Source organism: Bos javanicus, chromosome 2 (genome assembly GCF_032452875.1).
Source record: "Bos javanicus breed banteng chromosome 2, ARS-OSU_banteng_1.0, whole genome shotgun sequence".
Lineage (NCBI taxonomy): Eukaryota > Metazoa > Chordata > Mammalia > Artiodactyla > Bovidae > Bos > Bos javanicus.
In genome coordinates, this window is record NC_083869.1 from 127,285,012 (window position 1) to 127,311,962 (window position 26,951).

At 50.0% G+C, this 26,951-nt stretch overlaps 1 protein-coding gene across 1 annotated transcript in view; it reads right to left on the reverse strand.

Annotated features, from left to right (window-relative positions):
- Positions 1–26,951, reverse strand: part of MAN1C1 (mannosidase alpha class 1C member 1) — a 151,384-nt gene that overhangs the window by 63,254 nt on the left and 61,179 nt on the right. The window contains exon 2 of the mRNA XM_061393070.1: positions 23,451–23,547. Within this exon, the coding sequence (XP_061249054.1) occupies positions 23,451–23,547 (97 nt within the window). The remainder of the gene's footprint in view (positions 1–23,450; positions 23,548–26,951) is intronic.

Sequence of the window (26,951 nt, forward strand, 5' to 3'; positions counted from 1 at the left end):
GTTGTGTACATATATACAACGGAATACTGCTGCTACTGCTGCTAAGTCACTTCAGTCCTGTCCAACTCTGTGTGACCCCATTGACAGCAGCCCACCAGGCTCCCCCATCCCTCGGATTCTCCAGGCAAGAACACTGGAGTGGGTTGCCATTTCCTTCTCCAGTGCATGAAAGTGAAAAGTGAAAGTGAAGTGGCTCAGTCGTGTCTGACTTTTAGCGACCCCATGGACTGCAGCCCACCAGGCTCCTCCGTCCATGGGATTTTCCAGGCAAGAGTACTTGACTGGGGGCGTCATTGCCTTCTCCAACAATGGAATACTACTCAGCCATAAAAAACAACAAATCTGAGTCAGTTCTAGTGAGGTGGATGAACCTAGAGCTTGTTATACAGAGTGAAGTAAGTCAGAAAGAAAAAAATAAATAATGTCTATAGGATCTCTATTGGAATAGAGACTCAGACATGGAGAACAGCTTGTGGACACAGTAGGGGAAAGAGAGGGTAGGATGAATTGAGAGTTTAGCACTGAAACCTACACATTACCATATGGAACATAGGTAGCTAGTAGGAAGTTGCTATATAACACTGGGAGCTCAACCTGGTGCTCTGTGACAACCTAGAGGGGTGGGATGGGGTGGGGGTGGGAAGGGGGTTCAAGGGGGAGGGGGCACATGTATACTTATGGTTGGTTCATGCTGTTGTGTGGCAGAAACCAGCACAACATTGTTAAACAATTATCCTCTCCCCCAAGAAAAAACTGTCATATGATTCTTCTTGTTTAATCCTTCTAACTCTAATCCTTTTTTTCTAATTAAGAAAGTATTATCGATCTGCTAAGCATAATGTAATTACATAAGATTTGAGAAGAATTGTCTTTGTTTTAATACTGTTTTACCATTATTTTGTTAACTATACTGTCTAACAAAATTACTTGTTGTTCAGTCGCTAAGTCGTGTCTGACTCTTTGTGATCCCATGGACTGCAGCATGCCAGGCTCCCCTGTCCTCCACTATCTCCCGGAGTTTGCTCAAATTCATGTCCATTGAGTCAGTGATGCTATATAACCATCTTATCCTCTGCCACCCCTTTTCCTTTTCCCTTCAATCTTTCCCAGCATCAGGGTCTTTTCCAATGAGTAAACTCTTCACATCAGGTGGCCAAAGTATTGGAGCTTCAGCTTCAGTATCAGGCCTTCCAATGAATATTTAGGACTGATTTCCTTTAGAATTGACTGGCTTGATCTCCTTGTACTCCAAGGGACTCTCAAGAGTCTTCTCCAGCACCACAATTTGAAAGCATCAGTTCTTTGACACTCAGCCTTCTTTACAGTCCAACTCTCACATCCATACATGACTACTGGGAAAACCATAGCTTTGACTATACGGACCTTTGTTGGCCAAGTGATGTCTCTGCTTTTTAACATGCTGTCTAGGTTTGCCACAGCTTTCCTTCCAAGGAGCAAGCATCTTTTAATTTCATGGCTGCATTCACTGCAGTCTGCAGCGATTTTGGAGCCAAAGAAAATAAAATCTGTCACTGCTTTCACTTTCTGCCCATCTCTTTGCCATGCAGTGATGAGACCAGATGCCATGGTCTTAGTTTTCTGAATGTTGAGTTTTAGTCCAGCTTTTTCACTCTCCTCTTTCACCCTCACCAAGAGGCTCTTTAGTTCCTCTTAGCTTTCTGCCATTAGAGTGGTGTCATCTGCAAATCTGAGGTTGTTGATATTTCTGCCAGCAATCTTGATTCCAGCTTGTGATTCAACCAGCCTGGCATTTCGCATGATGTACTCTGCAGTACTTGGTTGCTAAACCTTATGGCGGGAGTATGTCACTCCTAACAGCAGTCTCCAACCCTTGTGGCAGCAGCAGGGATAGGTTATGTGGAAGACAATTTTTCCATGGACTGTGGGCAGGGGGGATGGTTTCTGGATGATTCTCATAAGAAGCGCGCAACCTAGACCCCTCACACGTGCAGCTGACAAGGGTTCATGCTCCTATGAGAGTCTAATGCTGTCGATGATCTGACAGGAGACGGAGCTTAGGCAGTAATGTGAGTGATGGGGAGTGGCTGTAAATACAGATGAAGTTTCTCACTCGCCTGCTGCTCACCTCCTGCGGTATGGCCTGCTTCCTAACAGGCCACAGACCAGTATCAGTCCACAGCCCCCGGGGGGTTGGGCTTCCTTGACTTAAAACATAAGTGGAATTGAACTCAACGGGGGAGAAGGCACTAACTGTATAACCCTAACCCTTTAAGGATGGTCAGGGTTAGGAAATAGTCTCCCCATTTGATGGGCTTCCCTGGTAGCTCAGCTGGTAAAGAATCTGCCTGCAATGCAGGAGAGCCCGATGTGATTCCTGGGTCAGGAAGATGCCTTGGAGAAGGGATAGGCTACCCACTCCAGGATTCTTGGGCTTCCCTGGTGGCTCAGGTGGTACAGAATCCGCCTGCAATGCGAGAGACCTGGTTTGATCCCTGGGTTGGGAAGATCCCCTGGAGGAGGGCATGTCAACCCACTCTAGTATCCTTGCCTGTGGGCTACATGGGGTTGCAAAGGGTCAGACACGACTGAGCAACTAAGCATGGCACAGCACTCCCCTTTTTACAGATGAGGACACTGGGATCTAAGAAGTAAATTCCTGGCCAAGGATCACACAGGCTTCCTGCCTGACTCAATCTAGTGTTCCTTCTACTATATATCTCATAAGTAAGGTAGGGTGGGGAGCAGAGAGGTGGGGAGAGGGGGGCAAAGTATTACAGCTCTGCTGTTTTTACTACGTTAGGTGTTTTTGTGTGTTATCACCACAACCCGGTGAGGTGATATTGTTCCCATTTTACAGATGAGGAAACAAATTCAGGAAAGCTGACTGATTTGCCCAAAGTAATGACAGCAACAAACGCCAAAGCAAAATCCAAACCCGGGTTTTGAATCTGTGCAGCGGCAGGCAGAGGCCTACTTTCTAGAAACAGAGTTTATTGGGTTCCCAGTCTGGTGAGTGACAAATTAGCAGGACGTGATAATTCATGGTTCAGGCACTGACTTCTAAAAGCAGCTCTCAGGTGGTAGGTTAGAACTGCTTGAGGCTGGGCAGTATTGGGAATATGAGCTGGCCTCTCAAAGGAACCACCTGGAAAGAAATGAGTCACTTATGTTATTCTAGTAGATTTGTTTTTTAAAAACATGTAAGTTTTGAGGTCAAATAAAATAAGACCATCAGCCTGGAAGGATGAAAGGCTGTCTAGAGTTTCAGCTCCAGTATGTCTTGTTATCTCAGGCCGTGCTCTTAGGATTCTGCCCCAAAATACTTATTCTGGCTGTACACCCTCATCTCTTCTGTGCTCTGGGGCAAATCTGTTCCTGGCCCTGGGAAACAGGAAGAATCTGAGGTCTGCAGCGTAGCTGTCAACAACGCCTGGACACCTTTTCCATCAGTCAAGCTCTGGCCCACCCATCTGCAACATCTGAGGCTTCTCAGTGGTAAAGAATCTGCCTGCTGAGCAGGAGATGTGGGTTCGATCCCTGGGTCAGGATGATCCTGTGGAGGAGGAAACAGCAACCCGCTCCAGTATGCTTGCCTGAAAAATCCCATGGACAGAGGAGCCTGGTGGGCTACCACGGGGTCATAAAGAGTCGGACACAGCTTAGTGACTGAGCACATACACAACGCTTCACAGAGAAATGAACAGAAGCAGCTTCTCTTTACTAGTTGATCTGAGATTTCTGATGTGGTCCATTGCAATCACCCGCAGACACGAAAGGAAAGCTGAGGGGCTGCCCTGGGGGCAGGGGCTGGAGGCCTTTTCCTTTCCACTCCCCGCACTTGCTTCCTAACATCTGCATCTTAACAGCGAGCAGCCATCTTCCCCGTGAGACGCGAGCTGTGTCAGGCCAGGACCCAGGGCTAGTTTCTCTCTGAAATCTCCAGCATCTAATCCAATATTTGGAACTCTGTAGGAGTCCCACCACTATTGTTCGTGGAATAAACGAATGAATGAACGAATGACTGAGTTCTGTCCGACTATGACTGCTTCCCGGTACCAGGGGCCTGGCGGCTGGTGACGACTCTGAGGCTAACGATAAGGAAGAAGAGGTGAAGTTTGTTGTTCAAGGTTATAGCAAAGTTCCGGGCAGGGAGAACAGAAGCTGACCTTCCCAACCTCAAAGCTTGCAGTAGCTTTTCCTGTTGGCCCACGCCTTTTTGAAGCCCTCAGATGCATTTTCTCCCCCAGATCAAGTCACTGCAGAGGCAAACCAATTCTCTGGTTAAGTGAAAAGAATGTGAGCAGATTATCTATTGATTGCCATCCTTCCAGGTTTTATGGATAAAGACCCCCTACCTGGACTCTGCATGCAGCACTGACAGGCCAAGTGGCCGCGTGATGGGAGGTCGAGAGGCCAGAGCTTTGAATGGCCTGATTTTAGCTCTCTGGTAATCTCTGCTGCGTGGGATGGCTTTCGACATTGGCATTTCCGCTCCCTGGGTTTTGAAGAATGAGAAATCTGTGGCTGATCACATATTCAGCAGCCAAAGGCACTTATTTGAAGACCTAAATTGCAGAAATAACTCGCCTGATTAGTTGAATGAATATGAGTCAGATCATCAAGCTCAATCTATGGATAAATCAGGATAAGCTAGCTGGGCCCAGTGGAGGGCAAGTCTCTTCTGTAAGTCTCATCGAGCTCTTCTGCCGGGCCAAGACACACTTTCCCTGCAAGGTGGCCCAGGCGGGAATCCTTGAGCCTCCGCTTGACCAGCCACACCCCGAGCCCCAGCTCCAAGGCCGTTTCAAGTTTGGAGGCAACTGGACCTCTGCTTAGTCCCCAAGGGCAGATCCCCTGAGGATGAGCCCGGCCTCGTGAGGGACACGTGAAGAGGGGGCCTCACCCTGGGGCCACAAGCCTGTCCTCCTAGTGCTCCTGGTGAGCTCCTGCAAAACAAGCCTGAGCTTCTGGGCGTCAGCCTTAGATTAGCCCAGTCCAGCAGCATTATCCAAGCAAATCTCTAACAGCCCTGCCACATGCCCAACTCCCCCAGAGTGGCCTGCAAGGGTTCCCCCAGCCAGAGCCGGGCTCCCACAAGGAAGAGTTCTAGAAGGAGTCACAGAGCCTCTGAGCACAGTGCACACTCTGCTTGGCCATACCGCAGCCCAGCCTGTAGCCCAACCCCGCTGAGCTGTCAGAGACCTCACGGCTCCCCAAAAGTGGGCCTCCGGTCAACTCTTCCTCTCTCTGGAACATTCCCAAGAAGGCACGTCCCAGGGACTGAGGACCACACCTACGTCATAGCAGAATGGCATCCCAACACCCACCGATTCTTCCTTTCCTGTTCCTATTATGCGATGGTGGCAGTGACGGGACTCTGAGAAGACCAGGCCTCGGTGAGGTGGTCACAGAGTAAAGAGCTGGAGGAGACGAAGCAGGGGACAGGTACCATTAAACCATGCAGTGGAAGGCTATACAGGCCTAACCCTTTCCATCAAAGCTTAGAGGATCAGAGAGTTTGGGTTCCAACTGTGGCTCTGCAATTTGCTGGCTGTCTGACCCTGGCCAAAGTACATACCCTCTCTGGACTTCAGTGTCCTCATCTGTAAAATGTATATATTTCTATATAGAATTATTTGTAAGACTCAGATTCAACAAATAATATATTTAAAGCAGTCAGGAGAGTGCCATGTGGTAAATGCTTGCACATGTTAGCTAGCCCTGTTCTAAAAATCTATCTTAAGAAAATATTAGGACATGTATGCCAAGATTAGTGAACTGAATTAGAAAGAATGGCAAAAAAAAAAAAAAATCAGAAATAACCTAAATGTCCAAGTAGAAAGATAAGAAAAAAATATATAAAATGTATATACATATACATACATACTGTGCTGCAGTCCGTGGGGTCACAAACAGTTGGACACGACTGAGTGAACTGAACTGATGTATATATATAAACATGTGTGAATATACACATTGTATATATGTGTGTGTGTGTATATGTTACTTCCCAGATGGCTCAGCAGGTAAAGAATCCACTTGCAATGCAGGAGACAGAAGAGACATGCGTTTGATCCCTAAGTCGGGAAGACCCCTGGAGGAGGCTATGGCAGCCCACTCCAGTATCCTTGCTTGAATAAAAACCCCATGGACAGAGGAGTCTGAAGGGCTAAGTCCATGGGATTGCAAAGAGGAGGACACGACTGAGTATCCAACCACACACATATATGTACATGTCATACAACAGATGATACAGTGCCATAAACATGACAATATAGTTGCTAGTGTTTAACAGCTTGAAAAGGTGATCAGAAAAACACTTTAAGTGTTAAGTGTATAAGGCAGATTACGAGACAGAACTTTTTATATTATTCCATTTATGTAGAAATACATATTCATATGTATGCATTTTCCATGAAAGAAGACATATCTGGAGAGACACATGAAACCATGGGTCACCTCTGAGTGATGGAACTTCAGGAGCCTTTCTTTCTGGCTCTTATTTGGAATTTCTAATTTCTCTACAAAGGGCATATACTACATTTACCTTTTTTTTTTTTTTTAAGGAAAAAAGAGATGGAGTAACTTTAAGGGTAGAAAAGGATTTTCACACCCAGATAATTCCAACACAGATAAAAGGATCTGTTCAAACTTCATCACTCTTCAACTGAGAAGAGGCATGAAGAATGGCAACCTTAAAAGAGAAAATCTCACATTTCAAGGTTTAGTGTCTGAGAAGAGTAGCTTAAAAATTGAGTGTCTCAGGCCATCCCGATGCATCCTTTCCTGTCGCTCCATCCCCCGGGACACCAACCTTGAAAGTCAGCAATAAACCAGACACAGAAGGTGTCTTTCTTACGAGGAACACAAAATCAGAGTATCACAGTGACAACAAATTTCTACTTTACCTCGCAAAGAGACCCTTCCTGCTGAGATGGGGGAATTTGGGGCACAAATCAGCCCTCTGGAAAGAGGAGACATTTTCACAGGATCAGCTGGAGGTCGGGGAAAACTGCAAAGTCTAAACATTCTTCGTGTCATAACTTTGTCAGCTGTGTTGAAGTTGACAAGATGCTTACCCAGCATCTCAAGTCATATGCCCAATTGAAGTGGTTAAATGTGTAAGCTATAATAACCACTGCAAAGATTTCGTAAGCCTGTGCCCTTTAGCAAGCCTGCCTGCCTCTTCTCTCCATACCAGGAGCGGCACAGTCAGACTGCCCAAGAATGGGTCACAGGACAGCAGCCACTGGCTCAGCCACCGGCCCGTTTCCAGCATCTGAGCTGTGGCCTGGGGCTGGCACTGGAGGTAGGGTCAGTCAGAAGCTGTGCCTGCCTTCAGGAAGCAGATTATACTACAGAGCACGTTCTCCCAAGAGAAAAACACAAATTCAGTTTGTGTTCCCTCACAAAGGGAACATCGGAGCTTGGAGGCAGCAAGGAAGAGAAAGGGGGTAGATGGAGAGAGAGGCTGTCCGACAACTCAACCCTGGGAGAGAGATGGGGGCCAAGGCTTCCTAGGTTCCTGACCGGTTCCTACAATCAGAGACAGGAGTGGAGATGTGCTGAAGGTGTAAGGAGCCAGGTCAGTGGGCCAGGCGGGGGTCTGCAGGAGGCGGGCAGTGGGATGGGCACTAACAGGGGGAAGGTGGGGCCCCACCAGTGCCCAAGGAGATGGACCATTTGTGATAATACAGCTCCTTTGAGGTTTCTCTTATCAAAAGCATCCAAAATCCTCTCCTTGACCCCACAGGAAGTGGGGCTAACATACATCCACACCCCCAGCCCCTTCTCAACCACACTTTAGAAAGAGCTCACAGTTACACTGTGAACACCCTGTTACCCGGGGGTAGGGTTAGTTCCCAAGCACCATGTGGCTGGAAGGCACTGCCTTTTCATGATTGCTCTGCCTGCCATTTGCACAGGCCATGCTCACTGAACATCTGCTGAATGAGCCCTTAGATGGGCTGGACCGCTCACCCACAAGGCTGCTCTCCAGACCACCACAGCCTTCCTGCTGAACTGGAGACTGGCCTTCCACATCCAGTAAAGTGTGACCCCCCTCATCTCACCCAGGTGGCAGACACAGCATCCATAGTGGGGCAGGGGGCTCACCCTGGCCAAAGGCACCACCTGGGCTGACGGGTCTGCGAGAAAGGGACTGATCACTTCAGAAACCACATCCTTTAGGCCCAGAAGGGTCCAATGGTTCCTAACCCAGCCTGTGTATCAGAACCACCGGTGGGGAGATTCTACCTTTAACACAGGTTCCTAGGCCAGATCCAGACCTGCTGAATCAGAATTTCTGGGGATAGACCACAAAAGTCTGCATTTGCAAAAGCCTATGGGTAATTCTGATGCTTTTCCCTGGTAAGAGCTACAAATTGGTCCATACTGCTCATTTCATAGACAGCAAGACTATGCCAGAGAGAGGGGAGAAAGTGTGTTGTCCAAGGTCACACAGGCAGAACAGGGAGGGGACCTAGTCCTCCTGCTTCCCCTGGCAGCTCTGACAATATTACTGGTAAAAACTGACGATGATAATAGCAGCTACTGTTTATCAGCTACTACTATTTGGGGCTCTAAGCCCTTCACGTGTATTAACCAACTGAATGCTCACAACTGCCACTCTATGAGGCACACATTATTATTCTTGTTTTTTCCAGGAGAGAAAACTGGCAGAGAGGTTCATTTAATCACCCAAGGTCACACAGCCAGAAAATGGTGCCAATGGTGACTAGGCAACCTGATGACAAACCTATTGGTATAACTGCCTTCAATCACCAGGAGCCTCCCTTGGATTTTGCTTCCTCCCCAGTGTGCAAAATTGCAGACTCTGGGATGCTCTGGGGTCCAGTCTCTGCGGAGCTGCCCAGCTTTGCACCCTGGAGGGGGAAGACAGAGCCCCAGCTCTGATCCAGGGAGCCGGGGGAGCCCAGAGAGAGGGTCTTGCTTGCCGAGGGACCTGCTTTTGCATTTCCATCTGGGTCTGAGTATGTATTCAAGTCCCTTCAGACGAAGAGTTGACTCATTAGAAAAGATCCTGATGCTGGGAAAGACTGAAGGCAGGAGGAGAAGGGAACAACAGAGGAAGAGATGGTTGGATGGCATCACCGACTCAATGGACATGAGTTTGGCAAGCTCTGAGAGATGGCGGAGGACAGGGAAGCCTGGCGTGCTACAGTCCATGGGGTCACAAAGAGTCGGACATGACTGAGCAACTGAACAACACCAACAGATGAAGCACAACCCCAGTGGAAAGAAGGCCCCTCGCTGTGGATTAGGGCAAGAACAGAAGAGGCGGTTCCCCCGGACAGCCCCTGTGACATCATCTCAGACAGTGGCGAGCGTCATGCAGTAATAGCCTCGTCTGAAGTGTTTGAGATTTTGTCCTCCTTGGTTTGGGGAAAACAAGTAACTACTCTGGCTTCACTTTTTCAGCCCAAGGCAGGGCAGAGGGACACCATGGACCAAGGCCAAGCTGTGTCAACAGAATCTCCGCGGCAATCTCCTTTTAATCAATAAACACACACGGGCCCGTCTTTGCCCTTCACTAGTCCCCTGACACCCCAAAGCACCATCTGGACCTGATGACACGCTGGTGTCACACAGGGCAGGTGACGCAGGGACTCCTGGCCCACGGGGGGCTCAGTCCCTGAGGCAGAAGAAAGAGGACGGGGGAGCTTCGGAGGCAGAGAAGCCTGGCTTGGAACCGCGGCTCTGCCTCTTTGCAGGCCTGGGTGGGTTAGTTCTTTTCAGAGCCTTGGCTTCCTCGCTACACCCACACCTCAAAGAGGCACCATCAGGAAAAAATGAAACTCACGAGAAGGTTCCTGTGCTGGCAGGTGGGCACCTGCAGCGACTCCTGCCAGCCCAGTTCTAACAGAGACAAAAAACCCTGGGCTCTTGGCAGGTGTACTGCCAGCATTCCTGACAACAGTTCTTGTCAGGAAGACCTTCCCGTGGACAGTGAGCAGCTGCAGGCTTTCCCAACCCGACTTTCACAGGTCCAACCTTGGTAAAATAAATAAACAAACAACTCAAAATAATCTTTTACGGTTGCATTGGTAAAAAGAAGCTGGATTCATTATTTTATATTTGCATTTTATTCTGATTTGAAAAGAAATTAAAATGAAAATACTTTTGTAAGCCCCAGGCACTGCATGTCAGGGAGAGGTTAGGCCCTGTGCAGGGAATGCCTGGCTGGATATGGGATGCTCAGACAAGATCTCTTCCCTTCAAGCCTGCACCCCTCCATCTCCACTCCCACCAACCACCCTTGTGTCTGAGCACCAACATTCTACCCAGCAGGACCCCTTGACCTTGGTCTGAGCTGCTCCCCAGCCTGTAACAGAGATTTCACGGGTGTCTCTCAAAACCCTGAGCAACTCTGGGGTAGGTGCTGCCTCCTTCCGTATGACTCCTCCTAAGTGCCACTGTCTCTGTGACTCCCCAGCAATGAAACGTGGGGAATGTGATGAAAACTTTTCACATAGTCTCAAGAACTTGCTCAGCAGCCCTCAGTCAAAACTGAAGTCCTCTCTTGCAGCTGCGTCATTCAGGCGCCCACGTTCTGTTCGGCTGTACAAGCAGACATCATTTGTCTTTTCTCCAATGAGCTCATCATACTGTTCTTTGCACCCTCTTCCCTGCTCCAGACCTGGCTCAGAGCCCAGCACGTAGTAGGTACTCAATGCAAATCTGCAGAGCTGAATGAAAACTCTCCACGTCCCCCTGTGTTCTCAGTTGCTTGTTGCAAAATAACATCCAGACACATTTCTGGGCAGCTGCTATTTTGGGAATGGGTTGTTTAGGGAGTGGAGCCCTGGCTGCTAGATGTAGGAAGCAGGCAGACGGCCTGGGGCATGATGGCTCCCTTCCTCCCTGTCCCAATCATTTGCTTGGTCATCGGTGGGATTAGACAACAGCAATTATCCCACATGGTCTATTCCCAGAATTCAAAGTTACTGGGGGAGAAAATACAATTGTGCTTTATCCAGTCATTAAAAAAAAACAACAACAAAATAAGAGCAGTGGATTTCAAACCGCCTTTCAGACTTGATGAAAAGAAAAACAAACTTGAGTATTAGCTTCAAATTGTGCTGACAACACACTTCCGGATCCTTTTGTCCTCCTCCAGGCTCTTTTCAGAATTTTTCAACAATTCCTATTGATCCCTGCATGGTTCTCATGCTGACCATTTATGCCCCCTCTGCAGAGCAGGGAACCGTTCCACCGGCCTCAGAGGCCCCTGCGGGGAGGTGGGGGGATGTGAAGTCCGGCCCCCACCCTCCAGAGGAGTGGCCACCACGGCCCGTGCAGCCCCTCTCCCCCTGTAGCTGATCAGCCAGGCTGAAACACACTTCAAAGTGGTCCAATCACCCTACTCTTTTAGGACCTAGAAGTAACACGAGAGCCCGTATGCCAGAGGTCCAAGGTGTATGGTGGGGAGATGAGCCCAGAGAGGGAAGGAGCTTGGCCTGGGTCACACAGCAGATTGGTGGCTGAGAAGCCCTAAGAAGCCAGGTCTCCTGGCTTTTGGGGTCTGGGGTGGGGAAAATACACTGGGAAGCATTCATAGGACTCCCTTAATATTCCAGCTGCCCACAGAGGGTCTCTCACCATGCCCTCACCCTCTCAATCCACAAAGAACACCTTTTAGACCCCAAGGGGCCATAGTCTCGGAGAAGGCAATGGCACCCCACTCCAGCATTCTTGCCTGGAAAATCCCATGGACAGAGGAGCCTGGTAGGCTGCAGTCCATGGGGTCGCTAAGAGTTGGACACGAATGAGCGACTTCGCTTTCACTTTTCACTTCATGCATTGGAGAAGGAAATGGCAACCCACTCCAGTGTTCTCGTCTGGAGAATCCCAGCGACAGGGGAGCCTGGTGGGCTGCCGTCTATGGGGTCGCACAGAGTCGGACATGCCTGAAGCGACTTAGCAGCAGCAGCAGGGCCGTAGTCTTGCTCAACCTCCCCTTTGAAGTCTTTGCACGTGTGTTTCTGTACCCATGACCCTGCTCTTATGCTCCATTCATGTTTCAGGCCTCAGTAGAGGCCACATCCCCTCCCCACTCAGGAAATCCTTCTGAAGCCCATGCCTCCAAGGGTAAGTTAAGGAGCCCTTGGTATGAGCTTATACCTCACAGCACTCATATTGCCTTAACTGAAACTACAAGTTCATGCATGCATCTCCCTGCTAGCCTGGGACATCCATGTGGGCATCCATCTTGCTCCCTGGCACTTGCCCTGTGTCTACAGCGGGGTCTAGTGGCACACAGTAGGCACAGAATGATCACTGGCAGATAAAGAAATGGTCTCCTGTGATCCAGGAAGGTGCTGTCACCCCCAGTCCACAGAAGAGGAAACTGAGTTCAGAAAGGAAACTTCCACTTACCCAGTGAGTTAGCAGAAGAGCTGGGGTTTGGACAACTCAAGTCTCCTGACTCCAAAGTCAGCATTTTCTCTGTTAAGACCCCTTTCCTAGCCAGTAACTGAACTAGAGAAATTTCAGTTCATACCGTCTTGGCTCGTGTGTCATAGCCAAGTGGGCTGGGAAGTGGAGAGGCCACCCATGGTGCTGGGGAGACACTGTGGGGAGTGGAGAGTGAAGGAAGCCACTGCTGGCCGCTCCTTGCACTGCAAGGAGGCACTTGAGGCCGGCTGGCCTGAGAGCCTCCATCTACCAGTAAGTCCAGGCAGGAGAGGCAGGGGCCAGCTCCACACCAGGCCTGGGCTAGCTCCACACCAGGGCTGGGCCAGCAGCACAGGGTGGCTCTGCCTTGAGGAGCATAGGCCCAGGAAGCTGACGCTTTGAACGTGGGGTGTGGTGGGATCTTGATTCGAAGGGAGGCAGCATTCAGCAGGAGGCTAATACTGAGCACACAGAGGACAGCAAGCACCAGTGAGGATCGTAGAGCCAGAACCTCACATACAGCTGGCGGACTGCTGGCTTATCCTCTCTGGCAAGCTGGCAGCATTCAACTAAAGCTCAACATATGAACACAGAAGTACCCAGCAATTCAAACCCTGGGTAGATCTCAACATAGATGACTGCTTGTTTCCAGCAAAAAGCACATATCAAAGTGTTCATTAACTTCAAATACTCTTCATAGGAATGTAAATGGTGCAGCCACTGTGGAAAACAGTAGCAGTTCCTCAAAAATTTGCACATACAGTTACCATATGACTCAGCAATTCCATTCCTGGGCATATACCAAAAGAAATAAAAACATTTCATATACAAAAACTTACACATGAATGTTCATAGCAGTATCATTCGTAACATCCAAAGAAAAGTGGACACAATCCAAACATCGACTGGCAGCTAAATGGATAAATAAAATGTGGCATGCCCATACAAAGGAATATTACTTGCCAATAAAAAGGGATAAAGTAGTGATATCTGCTACTGTCTGGATGAACCTTGAAACATTATGCTTAGTGAAAGAAGCTATTCACAAAAGGCCAGTTTTGTATGGTTCCTTTTATAGGAAGTGTTCAGAATAGACAAATCTGGGGACTTCCCTGGTGGTCCGGTGGCTAAGATTCCATGGTCTAAATTCAAGGGGCCCAGGTTCAATACCTGGTCAGGGAACTAGATCCCACATACCAGAGCTAACAGTTCGCACACTGCAACTAAAGATCCTGAAGCCTGCAACCAAGACCTGGTGCGGCCACAGGAATAAATAAATATTCAACAACAACAAAAACATCGACTAATCTATAAAGGGATAGAAAGCAGATTAGTGGTGGCTTAGGGCTGTTGGGGAGGGAGGGTTGGGGGGAAATGGGGAGTGACAGCTAAAGGGTGCAGAGTTTCCTTGTGGGACAGCGAAAATGTTTTAAAACTAATTGTGGTGATAATTGCAAATATAATCAATCACTAAATTTTCAACAAACAAATAAACAAAAAGTGTTTATAGCAGCTTTCTCATAATTACCAAATACTGGGAACAAAGATGTCCAGGAACAGTAGAATGGGTAAATTTGAAAAAGAATGAACCCTTCATGATACAATTATGAGTGAAAGAAAGTAAACCATAAAAGTACATACAGAGTGATATGAACTTATTTTTTTATGGCTGCACCTTGAGGTATGTGGGATCTTAGTTCCCTGACAAGGGATGGAACCTGCCCCGCCTGCACTGGAAGCGTGGAGCCTGGACTCCACTTCCACTGGACAACCGGGGAAGTCCATGATAGGAACTTTTAAAGCAGACAAAACAAATGTAAGGTGATAGAAATCAGAACAGTTGTGGCCCTTGGGGACCGCTGACCAGGAAGTACTGGGGGAACATTCTAGGGATAACAGAAATGCTCCCTGTCTTGATCTGTGGGGGTGGTTATGGGAGTGTATCTACATGTAAAGCTCACTGGACTGCGCACTTACGATTTGGGCGTTTTATTCTAAGTTACATCTCAGTTTTTTTTAAGTATTTAATTAAAAAGATGATGGCTCAAGTCACAGGACCAGAGTTCAAGTCCTGGCTGTCAGGCCTTCCCGAGAGCCCCTGTCCTGCTGTGCCTCTTTCCCCATCTTTAGACACTGGACCAGATGGTTTCAAAGACTCCAGCTGGCACGGACAGTCTTGAGATTCTGTGAATTCACATACCTATTTGTCACTGAGTTTGCTGGGAAATTTGGCAAGTACTTGCCATCAATGTGGTGCGAAGAAAAGAAGGCTGGCTGTCTGCTGTGGGCTCTGCCTTGTTTCCAAGGAAGGGAAGGTCTTTGGAAATTGGGCAGGAACACATCACTCTCAGGAGGCAATGTCAGTTTCAATATGAATCATCTTATGCATCGCCAGTAACTTCCTCTGGGAATAGATACCCTGACTCACTCCTGCCCAACAGGAGCAAGACTTGTCACTAAAATTTCAGATTTCAAGAGAATCAGTATATCCCAAATAGCTTCTCTGAGGCAAAAAAAAAAAAAAAAGGAATCAGCCTAGTAACCAACCAAGAGTCACAGAGAGGACACCGAGAGTCCAGGGTGCAAACCTCTTTGTCCTAAAGCAGAGACGGGGCCCAGAGGAGGTCGCCGGCTCTCTTGGCTGCTGGCGCCAGGGCTGGGATGGGGACCCAAAGCTCTGAGCCTTGAGTTTTCTTTTTACAACAACCTGCTGCTATATTTTCTAAAGAAATAAATTATGCTCTGTGCTGGTGGGAAGCCTTTTAAATGAAAAGAAAAAGAAAACAGCCAAGATGCATCCTAATTAGAAACTGCTTGGGGAAAAAAAACAAAATCTTTGCGGGGAGGAGGGTGCAGAGCAGCAGGCTCTGAACGGTCAGCTGCCCAAGAGCCTGAAAGTCCAGCAGGCTGATTTAGAGGTAAGCCTGTTGCTTTGCTAACCACCCAGATGGACATTCTGGTCTTTAGAAGGTGGCAGGGAACTGTGGATCTGTCATTCGAGGCCACAGGGAGGCCACCACGGGGGGCAGAACCCGACCAGCAGTTGCCAGTCCTATCTGTCCTTCACACGCGTGGGGTACATACTTTCATCCTACTTCCCTCCTTGCACTAAAGGCCATTTGCCAGTGACCACTGCTTCTAATCCATTTCCTCTGAGCTTTGACAGCCTCTGGCCTCCGGATGGAGCAGCCTGGGCTCCTCAGACACGTGACTGCTGGGAAGGTCTGTTCGCTGCCCTGAAGCCTGACCCAGTCTACCCAAGGAATTGCGACATCATCACCTCCGCTGAGGCTGATGACAGCTCTTTCTCAAAACAAACTCCAAGCTTGGGCCAGGAATGTGCACCACGGCCGGCCAAAATCAGGGAGCGGCATGGCCTGACATCAATTTTCCAAGAACACTTGGTGTTTTGTTTTGTTTTTCAGAAAAACAAAACAAAACCCAAACCTCTGAAAAACAAAACTTGTACGAGCGGATATGGCATTTTCAACCAGAGAAGTCCAAGTGCCCTGTGATAAGACAGGAGACAGGAAAAGGACTGGGAAGGGTGTATATGTACTTGGGGAAGAAAAATCTACTGTTTCATGAGGAGTTACTAAGTGCAGGCCCTGTACTGGGAGGACCAAGGCCTGCTGGCCCCTTTACAGGTGAGTAAACTGAGGTTCAGAGAACTCTGTCTCTTGTCCAGTTTAAATCAGCAGGTAAATCTGAACCAGGGATTTGAGCCTGGGCACATCTCCAAAGTCAAAACTGCTGCCACCCAGAAACAGACTCAGAGACCCATGGAAACAACGTGGAGATCCGTGGAAAACGGGGAAATGACTGATTTCCCCGAATGGTCTGCAAAGCGTGCAGTTCCCCTGGCAGCCACACTGCAGTGTGTGTGCGTGTGTGTGTGTGTGTGCGCGCGCGCGCGCGCGCGAGAGAGAGAGAGAGAGAGAGAGAGAGAGAGAGAGAGAGAGAGAGACTGTGAACATTTTGTGGAAGGCACTGCTAAGTCAAACACCACAGCACAATTGTAAAAATGACATCTTGGGGCCTAGATTGATTCCCTCTTCAACATCATAGTTGCTCCGTTTACAAGGCAAAGATGATTTTTTCCCCCCTCTCTGCCAAGGCCAAACATTCCCGGGCTGTGATCTGAAAATCGTGCTGTGTTCATTTTAGCTCTTGACTCACCCAAGGCCATAAATCATCCCTCGAAATGGGGCTCTGGTTGGGGAGTTCTATCAGGAATTCAGCAGGTGGAGGCAAAATCCAATCTGGGGCTCTCAGGGTCACCTGGGGCTGGCTCAGATATTCTGGCCACACAAGCACCTCTATCCTCCAAAGAGAAAATGCCCGAGATCAGAGCCGCTGACTAAGCAGGACTGCTGCTCTTTCAGGGTCAGCCTGCTGACTCCTAATGCACCTTGCGATGGGGGAGGTCAAGCCAGCTGCAGAAGATGCGAGCAGAGCAGGGCCAGGAAGAAGGGCCTCAGGGAAAACAGGGCAGGCAGAGACTGCAGGGGGCAATTCATTCATTCGACAATATTTATCAAGAGCCTACTGTGTGCCAGGCACTGCTGTTTTCCTTGGGATGTAATTATTCTCACAATTATTTTACAATAGACACAGTAATAACGGCAGTAGCTTACTGTTAATGAGTGCATATGGGCAAGTATATTTAAGCATATGGGCAGGTTTTCCACACATCAACTTTTACCTATTCCTCGCCACTGCTGAGTGAAGTAGGTATTATCCTCATGGTACAGATGGAGAAACTGAGGTGCAAAGAGTTTAAGAATCTGGCCCAAGGTCACATGACTAGTAAGAGGCAGATCTGGGATTCAAACTCAGGCTGGCCTGGTTCTCAAATCCATGGTTCATCAAATCCATCATGCTGACAGCCAACGGTGTTTTGCAAGTAGGTGTTTTTAGACTGTTGGGCAGAGATAAAATATTTGCCTATGGTGGCAGAAAAGAGGGATGTTTTTCCCAGGCCCTGTATAGTCAACTGATATCTAATAAGTCATGATGCCTTCGGATGGGTGGCTGCAGACCCTGACCTGAAATACAGTCTGGGCTTCCCTGAGGTTAGTGGAGCAGAAGCAGCAATACCACCCACCCGGAGACCATCCCCTGGCTCCACTCCCTTCTCTACAGATGCCCATGCAGTCACTGGGAGACAGGACAGTGTTGGTGGTTTGTGGAATCTGACGGAGCTGTGATCAAGTCTCTGTTTGATTACTGTATGACTAAGCAAGTCCTAAAACTTTTCAGGCCTCAGTTTCCTCATCTGTGAAATGGGGATAAGTGGATAATTCCTATCTTAGCAGAGCTGTGAGGAGGACATGAGAGAAAGCAGCTATAGTGCCAGGTGTGATATATGTACAGGAAGCAGGTGGGCTCTTGGCCCCTAAATCATACACCTCCTGAAAGACAATTTACTCTTGTTAGAGTTCTGAGAAAGTCCAGCTCCTGGCGGTGATCTGCCCAGGACCACAGGCTTTGCTTTGTCAATTGGGCTAATCTCAGAGTGGGTGGTGCAAAGAGCCCAGGGCTGGGACTTTGGCCTCCAGAGTTCAAATTCCAGACCTACAATTAGCATGCTGCGTCACCCTGGGCGAGTGCCTTCCCTGCTCTGGGCTTGGTTTCCCCACATCTAAGATGAAGGAGTTGGACTTGTCATCAAAGGGCCTCTCTGGTGGAGACCTCCCAAGACTCTGTATCCAGTACTGTTTTCCCCCACTGCTGAGGGAGAATGAAGGTTTTACGACTGCTCTTCTTGGGAGTTTTAATGCTAAGTGGTTCAAGGCTGGCAGCTGGCACTGAGTGCGAGGTCTCATTACTCTCTTGGAAGCCCTTCTGCTGGCAGGAGGCCAATTTATTCCACAGCCTTGAACCCTAACCTTCCCTTGACTTTTCCCTGTTAAAAATTCTACTGTAAGCTGCTTAACTGAAAGGGTGAGAGGTACACTGCCTACCAGTGGCCTGCCCACTCATGATCTGCCATGGGCACTTGAGGGCTGCGGGGAACAGGGTAGGAGGGATCAGGGCTGGGAAAGCCCTGGAGTCCTTGTGTGGGTCCCTGAGTCCTAGACACTTGGTCACAGCCCAGTCAAAGTGGGAGAAGCGCACGCTGTCCTACGGGTCTTACACCATCCTCATAGTGGCTGAACTGAAGGATGCTTCCTATGTGCCAGGCGTGGATACAAGCACTTCTCACGTATTAACTCATTCAGTTCTCAAAACAATCCTGGGAGTCGACATGACTGTCCCCACTTCATAGCTGGAAACTGAGGCCCAGAAAGGTTAAGGAACTTGCCTAAGGTCACAGAGCTGGGAAGTGGCAGGGTAGCATGCAAGCCCAAGCTGTCCGGTCTTAAGAGTCCGTGCTCTTCAGCTTGCCCCAGGTTCTAGCAGCAGCCCCTTTTACAGGTAAGGAGGCTGGGCCTCTGAGTACTGAGCGAACTGCATCCCCAGCAGCGGCTTTAAGGCAGGTCCTCTACACTCTCCTCCTCGAATATGTTCTTCAAGTGGCGGGCTCACCTCTGTGACTTCACAGTGATGAGAGCATCGCCACTGCGTGTCGGTTGTGCCCGTGAGGAGCAGGCCATGTCCTCCCTGCTGGCAGCCAGCACTAGGGTCTTGAGGGCATTTTCTGGCAGGATCTGCAGAGCAGGACTGCGGTGAATTGAAAGCCACTTTAACACTCAATTGCTCAGGACACAAAAGCTAGCTTGAGAGGTGCCTCACCCAGAGGTCTGACTCTCCAAGTGAGAACAGATTCAGGAAGGGACACACGGGCGGCAGGGAGGAGAGATTCGGTTAGGTGAACAGCCCCACGTGGAGCCCAGGCTCCACGTCCGATGTCCTGGCTGCAGCCCCTGTAAATCCTGCAGAGCCAGGCACTGGCGTGAACCTGTCACTCCTCCCCGTATGCAATTCTCCTGGTCCTGCAGGCCCGGGGAGGAGGATGTCAGAGCCCACGCCAGACCAACACGCACCAGCACGCAGCTCAGGGACCCCAAACATCCACCCAGCTGGGCAGAGCAGGGTGGGGATGGCTGACAGCTGACCATGCCCTGCAGGGCTCAGCTTCCAGTGAGGTGACTGATGACAGAGGCTGCCAGAGCCCAGGAATGATGCCACCCATAAGCCCGTATGAGTCCAGCAAAAGCAGCAGTGGTGTGACAAGCAGCTTAATTCAGGCCAGTTCATCTCCTACCTTCTAGAATAGTCTGGCTTCCAAGTCCCTCACGGGTCCAACCCAAACTAGAACCTCCTCCAGGCTCCTCAAATGCCCCGAAACCCTCCTCCTCCGGGGGTGTTCCCATAAGCCTCTGTATCATCAGATCCATTTGTGGCAATGATAAGCATAACTACCACCTATTAAGACAGTTCTGTCGGGAAGCCCTGGGCTGGGCTGGGGTAATGTGTTCCTTTTTTTTTTTTTTTAAAGATTGATTTATTTACTTTTTTTTGTTGGGGGTTGGGGGTTGTGCTGGGTCTTCATTGCTGCATACAGGCTTTCCCTAGTTGCAGAGAACAGGGGCATCTCCTGTTTCAAAGCATGGGCTCTAGGTATGTGGGCTTCAGTAGCTGGGGCTCATGGGCTCTACAGCGTGGCCTCAGTAGGCACATGGGCTTAGTTGCTCCATGGCGTGTGGGATCTTCTCAGACCAGGGATCGAACCCATGTCCCCTGCATTGGCAGGCAGATTCTTAACCACTGGACCACTGGGGAAGGCCCTGGGATAATGTTTTCATTAGTTCCACTTTACAGAAAACTCAGGCTCAGGGAGAAACGCCTTGCCCAGGGTCACTCAGATAGGAAATAGTGAAGTCAATCTGAACTTGCTGGGCTCCAGGGGCCCAGAACCACAAGCCAGACAAGGTCTGTTGATCCCCTCTAGTTGTCCTTCATTCTGAGAGCACCTAGATGACCCCAGAGGGGCCCCAAGGAAGGGTTCCCAGTGTACATCTTGGCAGAGCTGGTGGAGTTATCGCTGTACCATTTACCCCTGCGTCCCCAGCAGTCAGCGCCAGACGTGGCGCTAAACAAGCAGCTGCTGAGTGAAAGAGCAAGAAACCAAGGCTAGTTTCCCCTTGCCCAGTGCCTGGGGCCCTGCGTGTCCTCTTTTCCCAGGAGACAGCCGCCCACTGCGGCTCAACTGCTGGCTGCAGAAGGCAGGCCTCACTTCACTGCCAGGACTGCTGCGGGCATGGGGTGACGGGGCACCCAGGGCCTTGCCAAGGCTGCTCATGGGAGACAGGGGCATCAGCACCCCCCGTGGGCTCACCTGGGCAACTGCCAACCACATGTACTACAGTGGAAGTCTTAAATCACTCCTACACACTTGGCCCTTTGTTCAGGGTGTTCTTGCACCCTCTCGTAGCAACCCAAGTGTGAAAGATGAATGAACAGGAGCCCAGAGAGGTCAAGTGACCTGGACTTGGACACACAGATAGTTCAGGGCAGTGAGGACTTGCACCCAGGTCTCCTGGTTCAAGATCCAAGTTTCTTTGCATCATTCCCAGCTGTCCTCTCTCCCTCAGGCTCCGTGATGGGAAAGGGGTTGGAGGGTTGAGATGTACATCACAGGCCCTGAGGAATTTCATAAAATGGGACTTGGTTCAGCCCAGTTCCTCCCAGTATGCTCCCCATGGGTGCTCCCTCTATCGCCATGAGTGGTCACAGCAGTAGCTAAGCCCACTCTCTGCAGTTTCAGAAATCAACAGCCCCCCATCCACCTCCACCAGTTTCCTGAATATTTGCACCCTGTGCAGAGAGGAAAGGATTACCTCCCTCGATGACACTAGTAACCAAAGCTCTAACAACTCTGATGAGAGCCACACTGGCCATCTTTCCCCAGGGCTGATGCGGGTACTGGGGAAGCTCCATGATCTGGGCAGGGAGGGCAGTGAGCCTCCAAAACTGGAATCCACACATTTCATACTTGAGGTTAAAGAAATATCTGCCTTCCTCCTTCCAACTCAGGAGTCCTCTCTCCAAACCTGTCCTAAGACAACATTTTGTACACAAAGATGGTTAACAATGTGCTATCTCTATTGGTGAAAAATTGGAAAGAACATTTGTCCAACATCAGTGGAATGGTCAAATGAATTATGGCACATCAATGCAATAACTGTATCCAATAAAAATATTCTTCTTTTTTTGGCCATACCACATGGCATGTAGGATATCTTAGTTGCCCAACCAGAGATCGAACCTGTGCCCCCTGCCATGGCAGAGTCTTAACCACTGGACCACCAGAGAAGTCTCCCCATTAAAAATATTCTTTATGAAAAATTTTACATGAATTAATGAAACACATGATGTAACATTAAAAAAGAAGGAACATAATATTATATAGAGAAGAAGGAAGAGAATACTGAAGAAAAGATTGAAAGGAAATAAGCCACAGCATGTTAAAAAGCAGAGGCATTACTTTGCTAATAAAGGTCTGTCTGGTCAAAGCTATGGTTTTTCCAGTAGTCGTGAATGGATGTGAGGGTTGGACCATAAAGAAGGCTGAGTGCCAAAGAACTGATGCTTTTGAACTGTGGTGTTGGAGAAGACTCTTGAGAGTCCCCTGGACTGCAAGGAGATCAAACCAGTCCACCCTAAAGGAATTCAATCCTGAATATTCATTGGAAGGACTTATGCTGAAGCTGAAGCTCCAATACTTTGGCCACCTGATGCGAAGAGCTGACAAATTAGAAAAGACCCTGAATGCTGGGAAAGACTGAAGGCAGGAGGAGAAGGGGACGACAAAGGATGAGGTGGTTGGATGGCATCACTGACTTGATGGACATGAGTTTGCGCAAGCTCTGGGAAGGAAGCCTGGCATGCTGCAGTCCATGGGGTCACAAAGAGTCACACAACTGAGCAACCGAACAACAACAAAGCCAAGATGTCCACAGAGGCTGCGTCTATGTGGTAGAATGAGTTATTTTTTGCCAGCGTTACACTTTTGATACTTTCTCTTATCCCCTACATGCCTATCATAATTAGGGGAAAAAAGCAAGATTCACCCAAATCCCATCCTCCTACCCAAGGGAAGTGAACTGTCTGAACAGCCAGAAGGGTCAGGATGCTGCCTGGTGTAGATCCTGGGTCTCTTTTCACATAACACAAATACGCATGGGAGGCTTCTCTTTGTAAACCTGCCTTTGAAATTTTTCTGGAGAATTTCATCTGACTTAGGTCTTTGGGTCTCAGTGTCAGGAGTCTGTGCTTCTGAGGATTGGGAAATACAGGTGAGGAATTTCTGTCTCCAGCCCCGCTCTGCCCAAATAGCTCCTGTCTCTCAGGGAAGAAGAAAGCCCGGTGCCTCCAGCATCTTCTCACGTGAAAGGCCTGTAGACAAGGGAGCTGGCAGTTTGTCCAGGAATTACATTTGAAACCTGAAGCCGTGCTGACAATGAGGCACTCTGTAGACTCTCCAGCTGAGAGGGGCTTTCGAGGCTCTGGGTGAGGAGATCTCGTGGTGGCAAAGGGCAGAGAGGTCGCACAGTGAGGCTGCAGGTCAAACTCAAGCTGCCAACATGCAGCGGCACCTGGGGGGCTCCCTAACGTGACTGTGTGTTCACCAAGCCGGCCGGCGACAGACACGCCCCCAAGACCCTCAAGGCAGTGTGCATGCCCACTTTATCAGAGGCGTGTCTGGTTTCTCTAGGCAAACATCGCAGATCATTTTACAGCCGCCTGAAGGAGCGGATTTAAACCCCATCCTCTGTGTCCTTCAGATCTGCCTGCCTTCTCTGTGGAAACACGTGTCCACCACTCACTGTCCCCACTCACATTTCCAAGTCTGTCTGCTCTGAAAATTAACAACAGGTGCATAGAAAGAAGAGTTTGAGGTGAGGGAGAAGCATGTGGGTTTTCCTCAAACCTAGAAGGCTCAGCAACCTAGACAACCCCGAAGGGAACGCACACTTAGGAGCCTCCAGGTCTGGAGAAAGAGGGACACCACTCAGGAGGCGAAAATGCCAACAATAAAACTGTCCCCGAGCAGGGATACTGCTCGGCCCCCAGGGGCAGGGCTTCTCCCTAGGTCAGCTCACCGAACATGTTCCCCTCGTAGCCATCTCTCGTAAGGGGCCGGAGCTCATTTTTCCCCATCGCGTAGCGCTTGTAGCTCTGCCAGGCGAACTGCATCATCTGTAAGGAAGAGCAGAGACAGAGGTTGAGCGTGGAGAGTCGCGGCAGCACGGGCTGGCCGCACGGCCTCGCCTCCTGCAGTGGGATTTGAAACCACATTACGAAAACAATCTTCCACACTGAGAAAGACAGCTTCCTCTCCCCATCATTTTCATAGTTACACCTGGAAGACCGTTCTCCTTAGACCACCCCACGCATGCTGCGTCTGCCCACAGATTCCGCAGAGATGACACAAACGATACTAAGTTCCTTCTGGCCATCCGGATGTGAGTGCCATCATGGAAAGACAGCTCCTCCGTGAAGCCTTCTTGGACTTAAGGTGACCCTTTGAAGGGAAGGAAATGAAACTCCCTGAGGGATGTCTGTTAGAATCTAATAGAACCATCCCCTGCGGGAAGGATTAACTCCCATTTTGTAGATAAGGAGACAGGTCAAGACAGGAGGTAACCTGCCTGGGGTTATCCAGTGAGTCAGTGAGAATGCCAGGACTTGAGAGCATGCCCTGTGGCCCGAAGTCTTAAGTCTGTTCCCTGATGTCACTGTAGGAGTCTCCTTGAACTCCTCCAACACTGCGCTTGGCTATCTCAGGCCTCCAAGCACCCCAGGGGGTCACTGTTGGTTTTTGCTTCACTGGCTCTGGACCATGAACTCTTGAAAGCCATTAAACTATACTTTCTTTGCCTCAGTTTCCCCAAAGCACCCTGCACAGGTCTTGGCAACGAGTATCTGTCAGCTTTGTCTCCCAGTGCGTGCATGAGTTCCTACTGTGCTAAGTCACTCCAGTTATGACCGACTCTTTGTGACCCTATGAACTGTAGCCCGCCAGGCTCCTCTGTCCATGGGATTTTCCAGGCAAGAACACTGGAGTGGGTTGCCATTCCTTTCTCCGGGGGATCTTCTTGACCCAGGGATCGAATCCGCATCTCTTACATCTCCTGCATTGGCAGGCGGGTTCTTTACCATGAACACCACCATTGGGTCAATTATGTCAGCCCCTTGGGAGCATCACAGAAGAACCTTTGTCCCCTAACTGCGCTTAGCACTGGAGGCTGGAGGGATGCAAGGCGACATTTGTCCCCAGCCCTGCTACCCCGCCCCTCCCCAGGTCTGCCTTTTGCCTTTGATGGCAGGCTGGAGGAGGAGGACAGCTGAGCAGAGCTCTGGGGTGACCATGGGGTTGAGGAAGGGGCCAGGCCAGGTAGTGGAGGCACTCCTGAGGGACAGGGAGGTGGGAGGCAGCCTGGGCTAGTGGAAGGAAGTCAGGCTTCCGGGCCAGAGAGGCCTGGCTTCTAATTCTCTCTCCGCCACTCTCTCTTTGATTTTGGCAAGTGACTAAAAGTCTCTAAGCCTCAGCTGTCTCATCTCTGAGATGGGAATACCAAGGCCTGCTCTGCCACAATCCTGAAAGGTTTAAATGAAAGCAAGTAGCTGGAAATGCCCAGTTTTCGACCTGACACAGCAAGCGATCAATAAACACAAGTCCTCCTTCCTGCTCAGCCTTTAAAATGCCCACTGAGTTCTCCAAGCCTTATCCATCCTCCCCTCCTCTCATCCACCTTATTAGTTCTCTGACCTGGACTGCATCCATGTCGCCTGGGGAGCTTGTTAAAACAGGCTGTTGGGCCCCATCCTTGAGTTTCTGATCCAGCACGTCTGGGGTGGGACCTGCGATTTTTGGCTAAGAGACTCCCCATGGTCCATGGGCCACACCTGAGAACCACGGGTCTACTGTGTGTGTTATTCCTACTTCTCAGCTCACTTCCAGACACTGTCCGGCACCCGTCTGCTTTTCTCCTTCGGCCTCCCGGCCCACCTTCCTGCTTCAGCTCTGTCTTTCTGGACAATGCCCTCTGCACTCTCCATGCTCTTCCACTCCTGGTGCCAAGCCACGTCTTCCAGGCACACCTAGACAGTAACTACTGCCACGCTCACCACTGGGGCCCAAACACACAGGCCCAGAGGGCAGACCTGCCAGGGCTATGACCTGCGCTCTCCATAAAATCATATACTAGCATAATCTAGTATTATCTCTCCACTTCAGGGATGATGAAACTGAGGCTCCGAGATGGAAGGTGGTCAGGGAGGCACAGTCAGCAGGACTGGTGGTGTACAGCCCTTTCAACTCCCAGGCCGGCAAATTCCACCTCCGTGCCTGGCCTGCTCTGTGGCTTCCCATGAGACACACATGTGAATGTCATGGTAATGCATGCCAAGCACTTGGCACAGGCTTTGGGTCCTGGTTCCATTCCTCTGTTATTTTCTACTTATCTTGAATTGGCAATAAGGGAAACTAATTGCCGGGTACGAGCACTTAAGGGAGACCAGCCTCCTCCCTCAGGCTCTCTTATTCTGGGGGGGAGGCCCTCAATTAAGTCGTGGGGGAGGTGGCTGGGTAGGGGAGCAGCAGGAGGCGGTTCCAACATAGATGGCAGTAGCAGGAGTGGAGGTCGGTGGTCGGGAGGGCGAGGACCGAGCCCCACCCCAAGCCCCACCTACTAGAGACAGAGGGAAGTGGGTGTGCAGGAGTAATTAAGAGAACCATAGGTATCCACGTGTTCTCAAAGGAGCTGTCACTGCAGGGACGTGGGGATGTTTGGATCATGGCCCATTCTCACAGTCCTCTCAATCAATGGAGGGGAAGGAAGGCACACACAATCCCTGCGTCACTGGGACAGGACTCGGAAGGCAATCAAGCTGCTCGGTCACACGCACATGTGCCCAGGGGCACACAGACCCTTGAAAGCTCAGCCTAGCGCCTGCACCTTGGGTCGCCAGCCCAGGCGCTGGATGAGCAGGGGTGACGGGAAAGGTCACAGCCAGGCAGTCTTTACTTCTCTTCCCCACCCGCCCTAACCTACCAGGTGGCCTGTCCTGTGCTCACCGCAGTTTGGGGTGCAGTCATTATGGGAGTGCTCCCCAGTCCCCTCCCTCCGCTTCCCTGCCAACTGCTCATCTTTCAAGTCTCAGTGGAAATTTGAAAGGGGGTGTGTCTTCGGAGTAACAGAAGAGCTCGGGAGAAGGCATGTGTCTCAAGGGGAGCTTCTGGGTGCATGCTGCGCTTGGTCGCTCAGTCGTGTCCGACTCTTTGCGATCGCATGGACTGCAGCCTGCCAGGCTCCTCTGTCCGTGGGGATTCTCCAGGCAAGAATACTGGAGTGGGTTGCCATGCCCTCCTCCAGGGGATCTTCCCAACCCAGGGATCGAACCCAGGTCTCCCACACTGCAGGTGGATTCTTTATCACGTGAGCCACCAGGGAAGCCCCAAGGGGAGCTTCACGGGCACCCAAACATCCTGATGGACAAGTAGGATCGTGAGGACGCAAGAGGATGACCCTGGAACTGGTGCTGTGTGCCTTGGGCAACCCCTGGGCTTGGCTTTAGAGATGGACTGTCCCTGGCTTCTG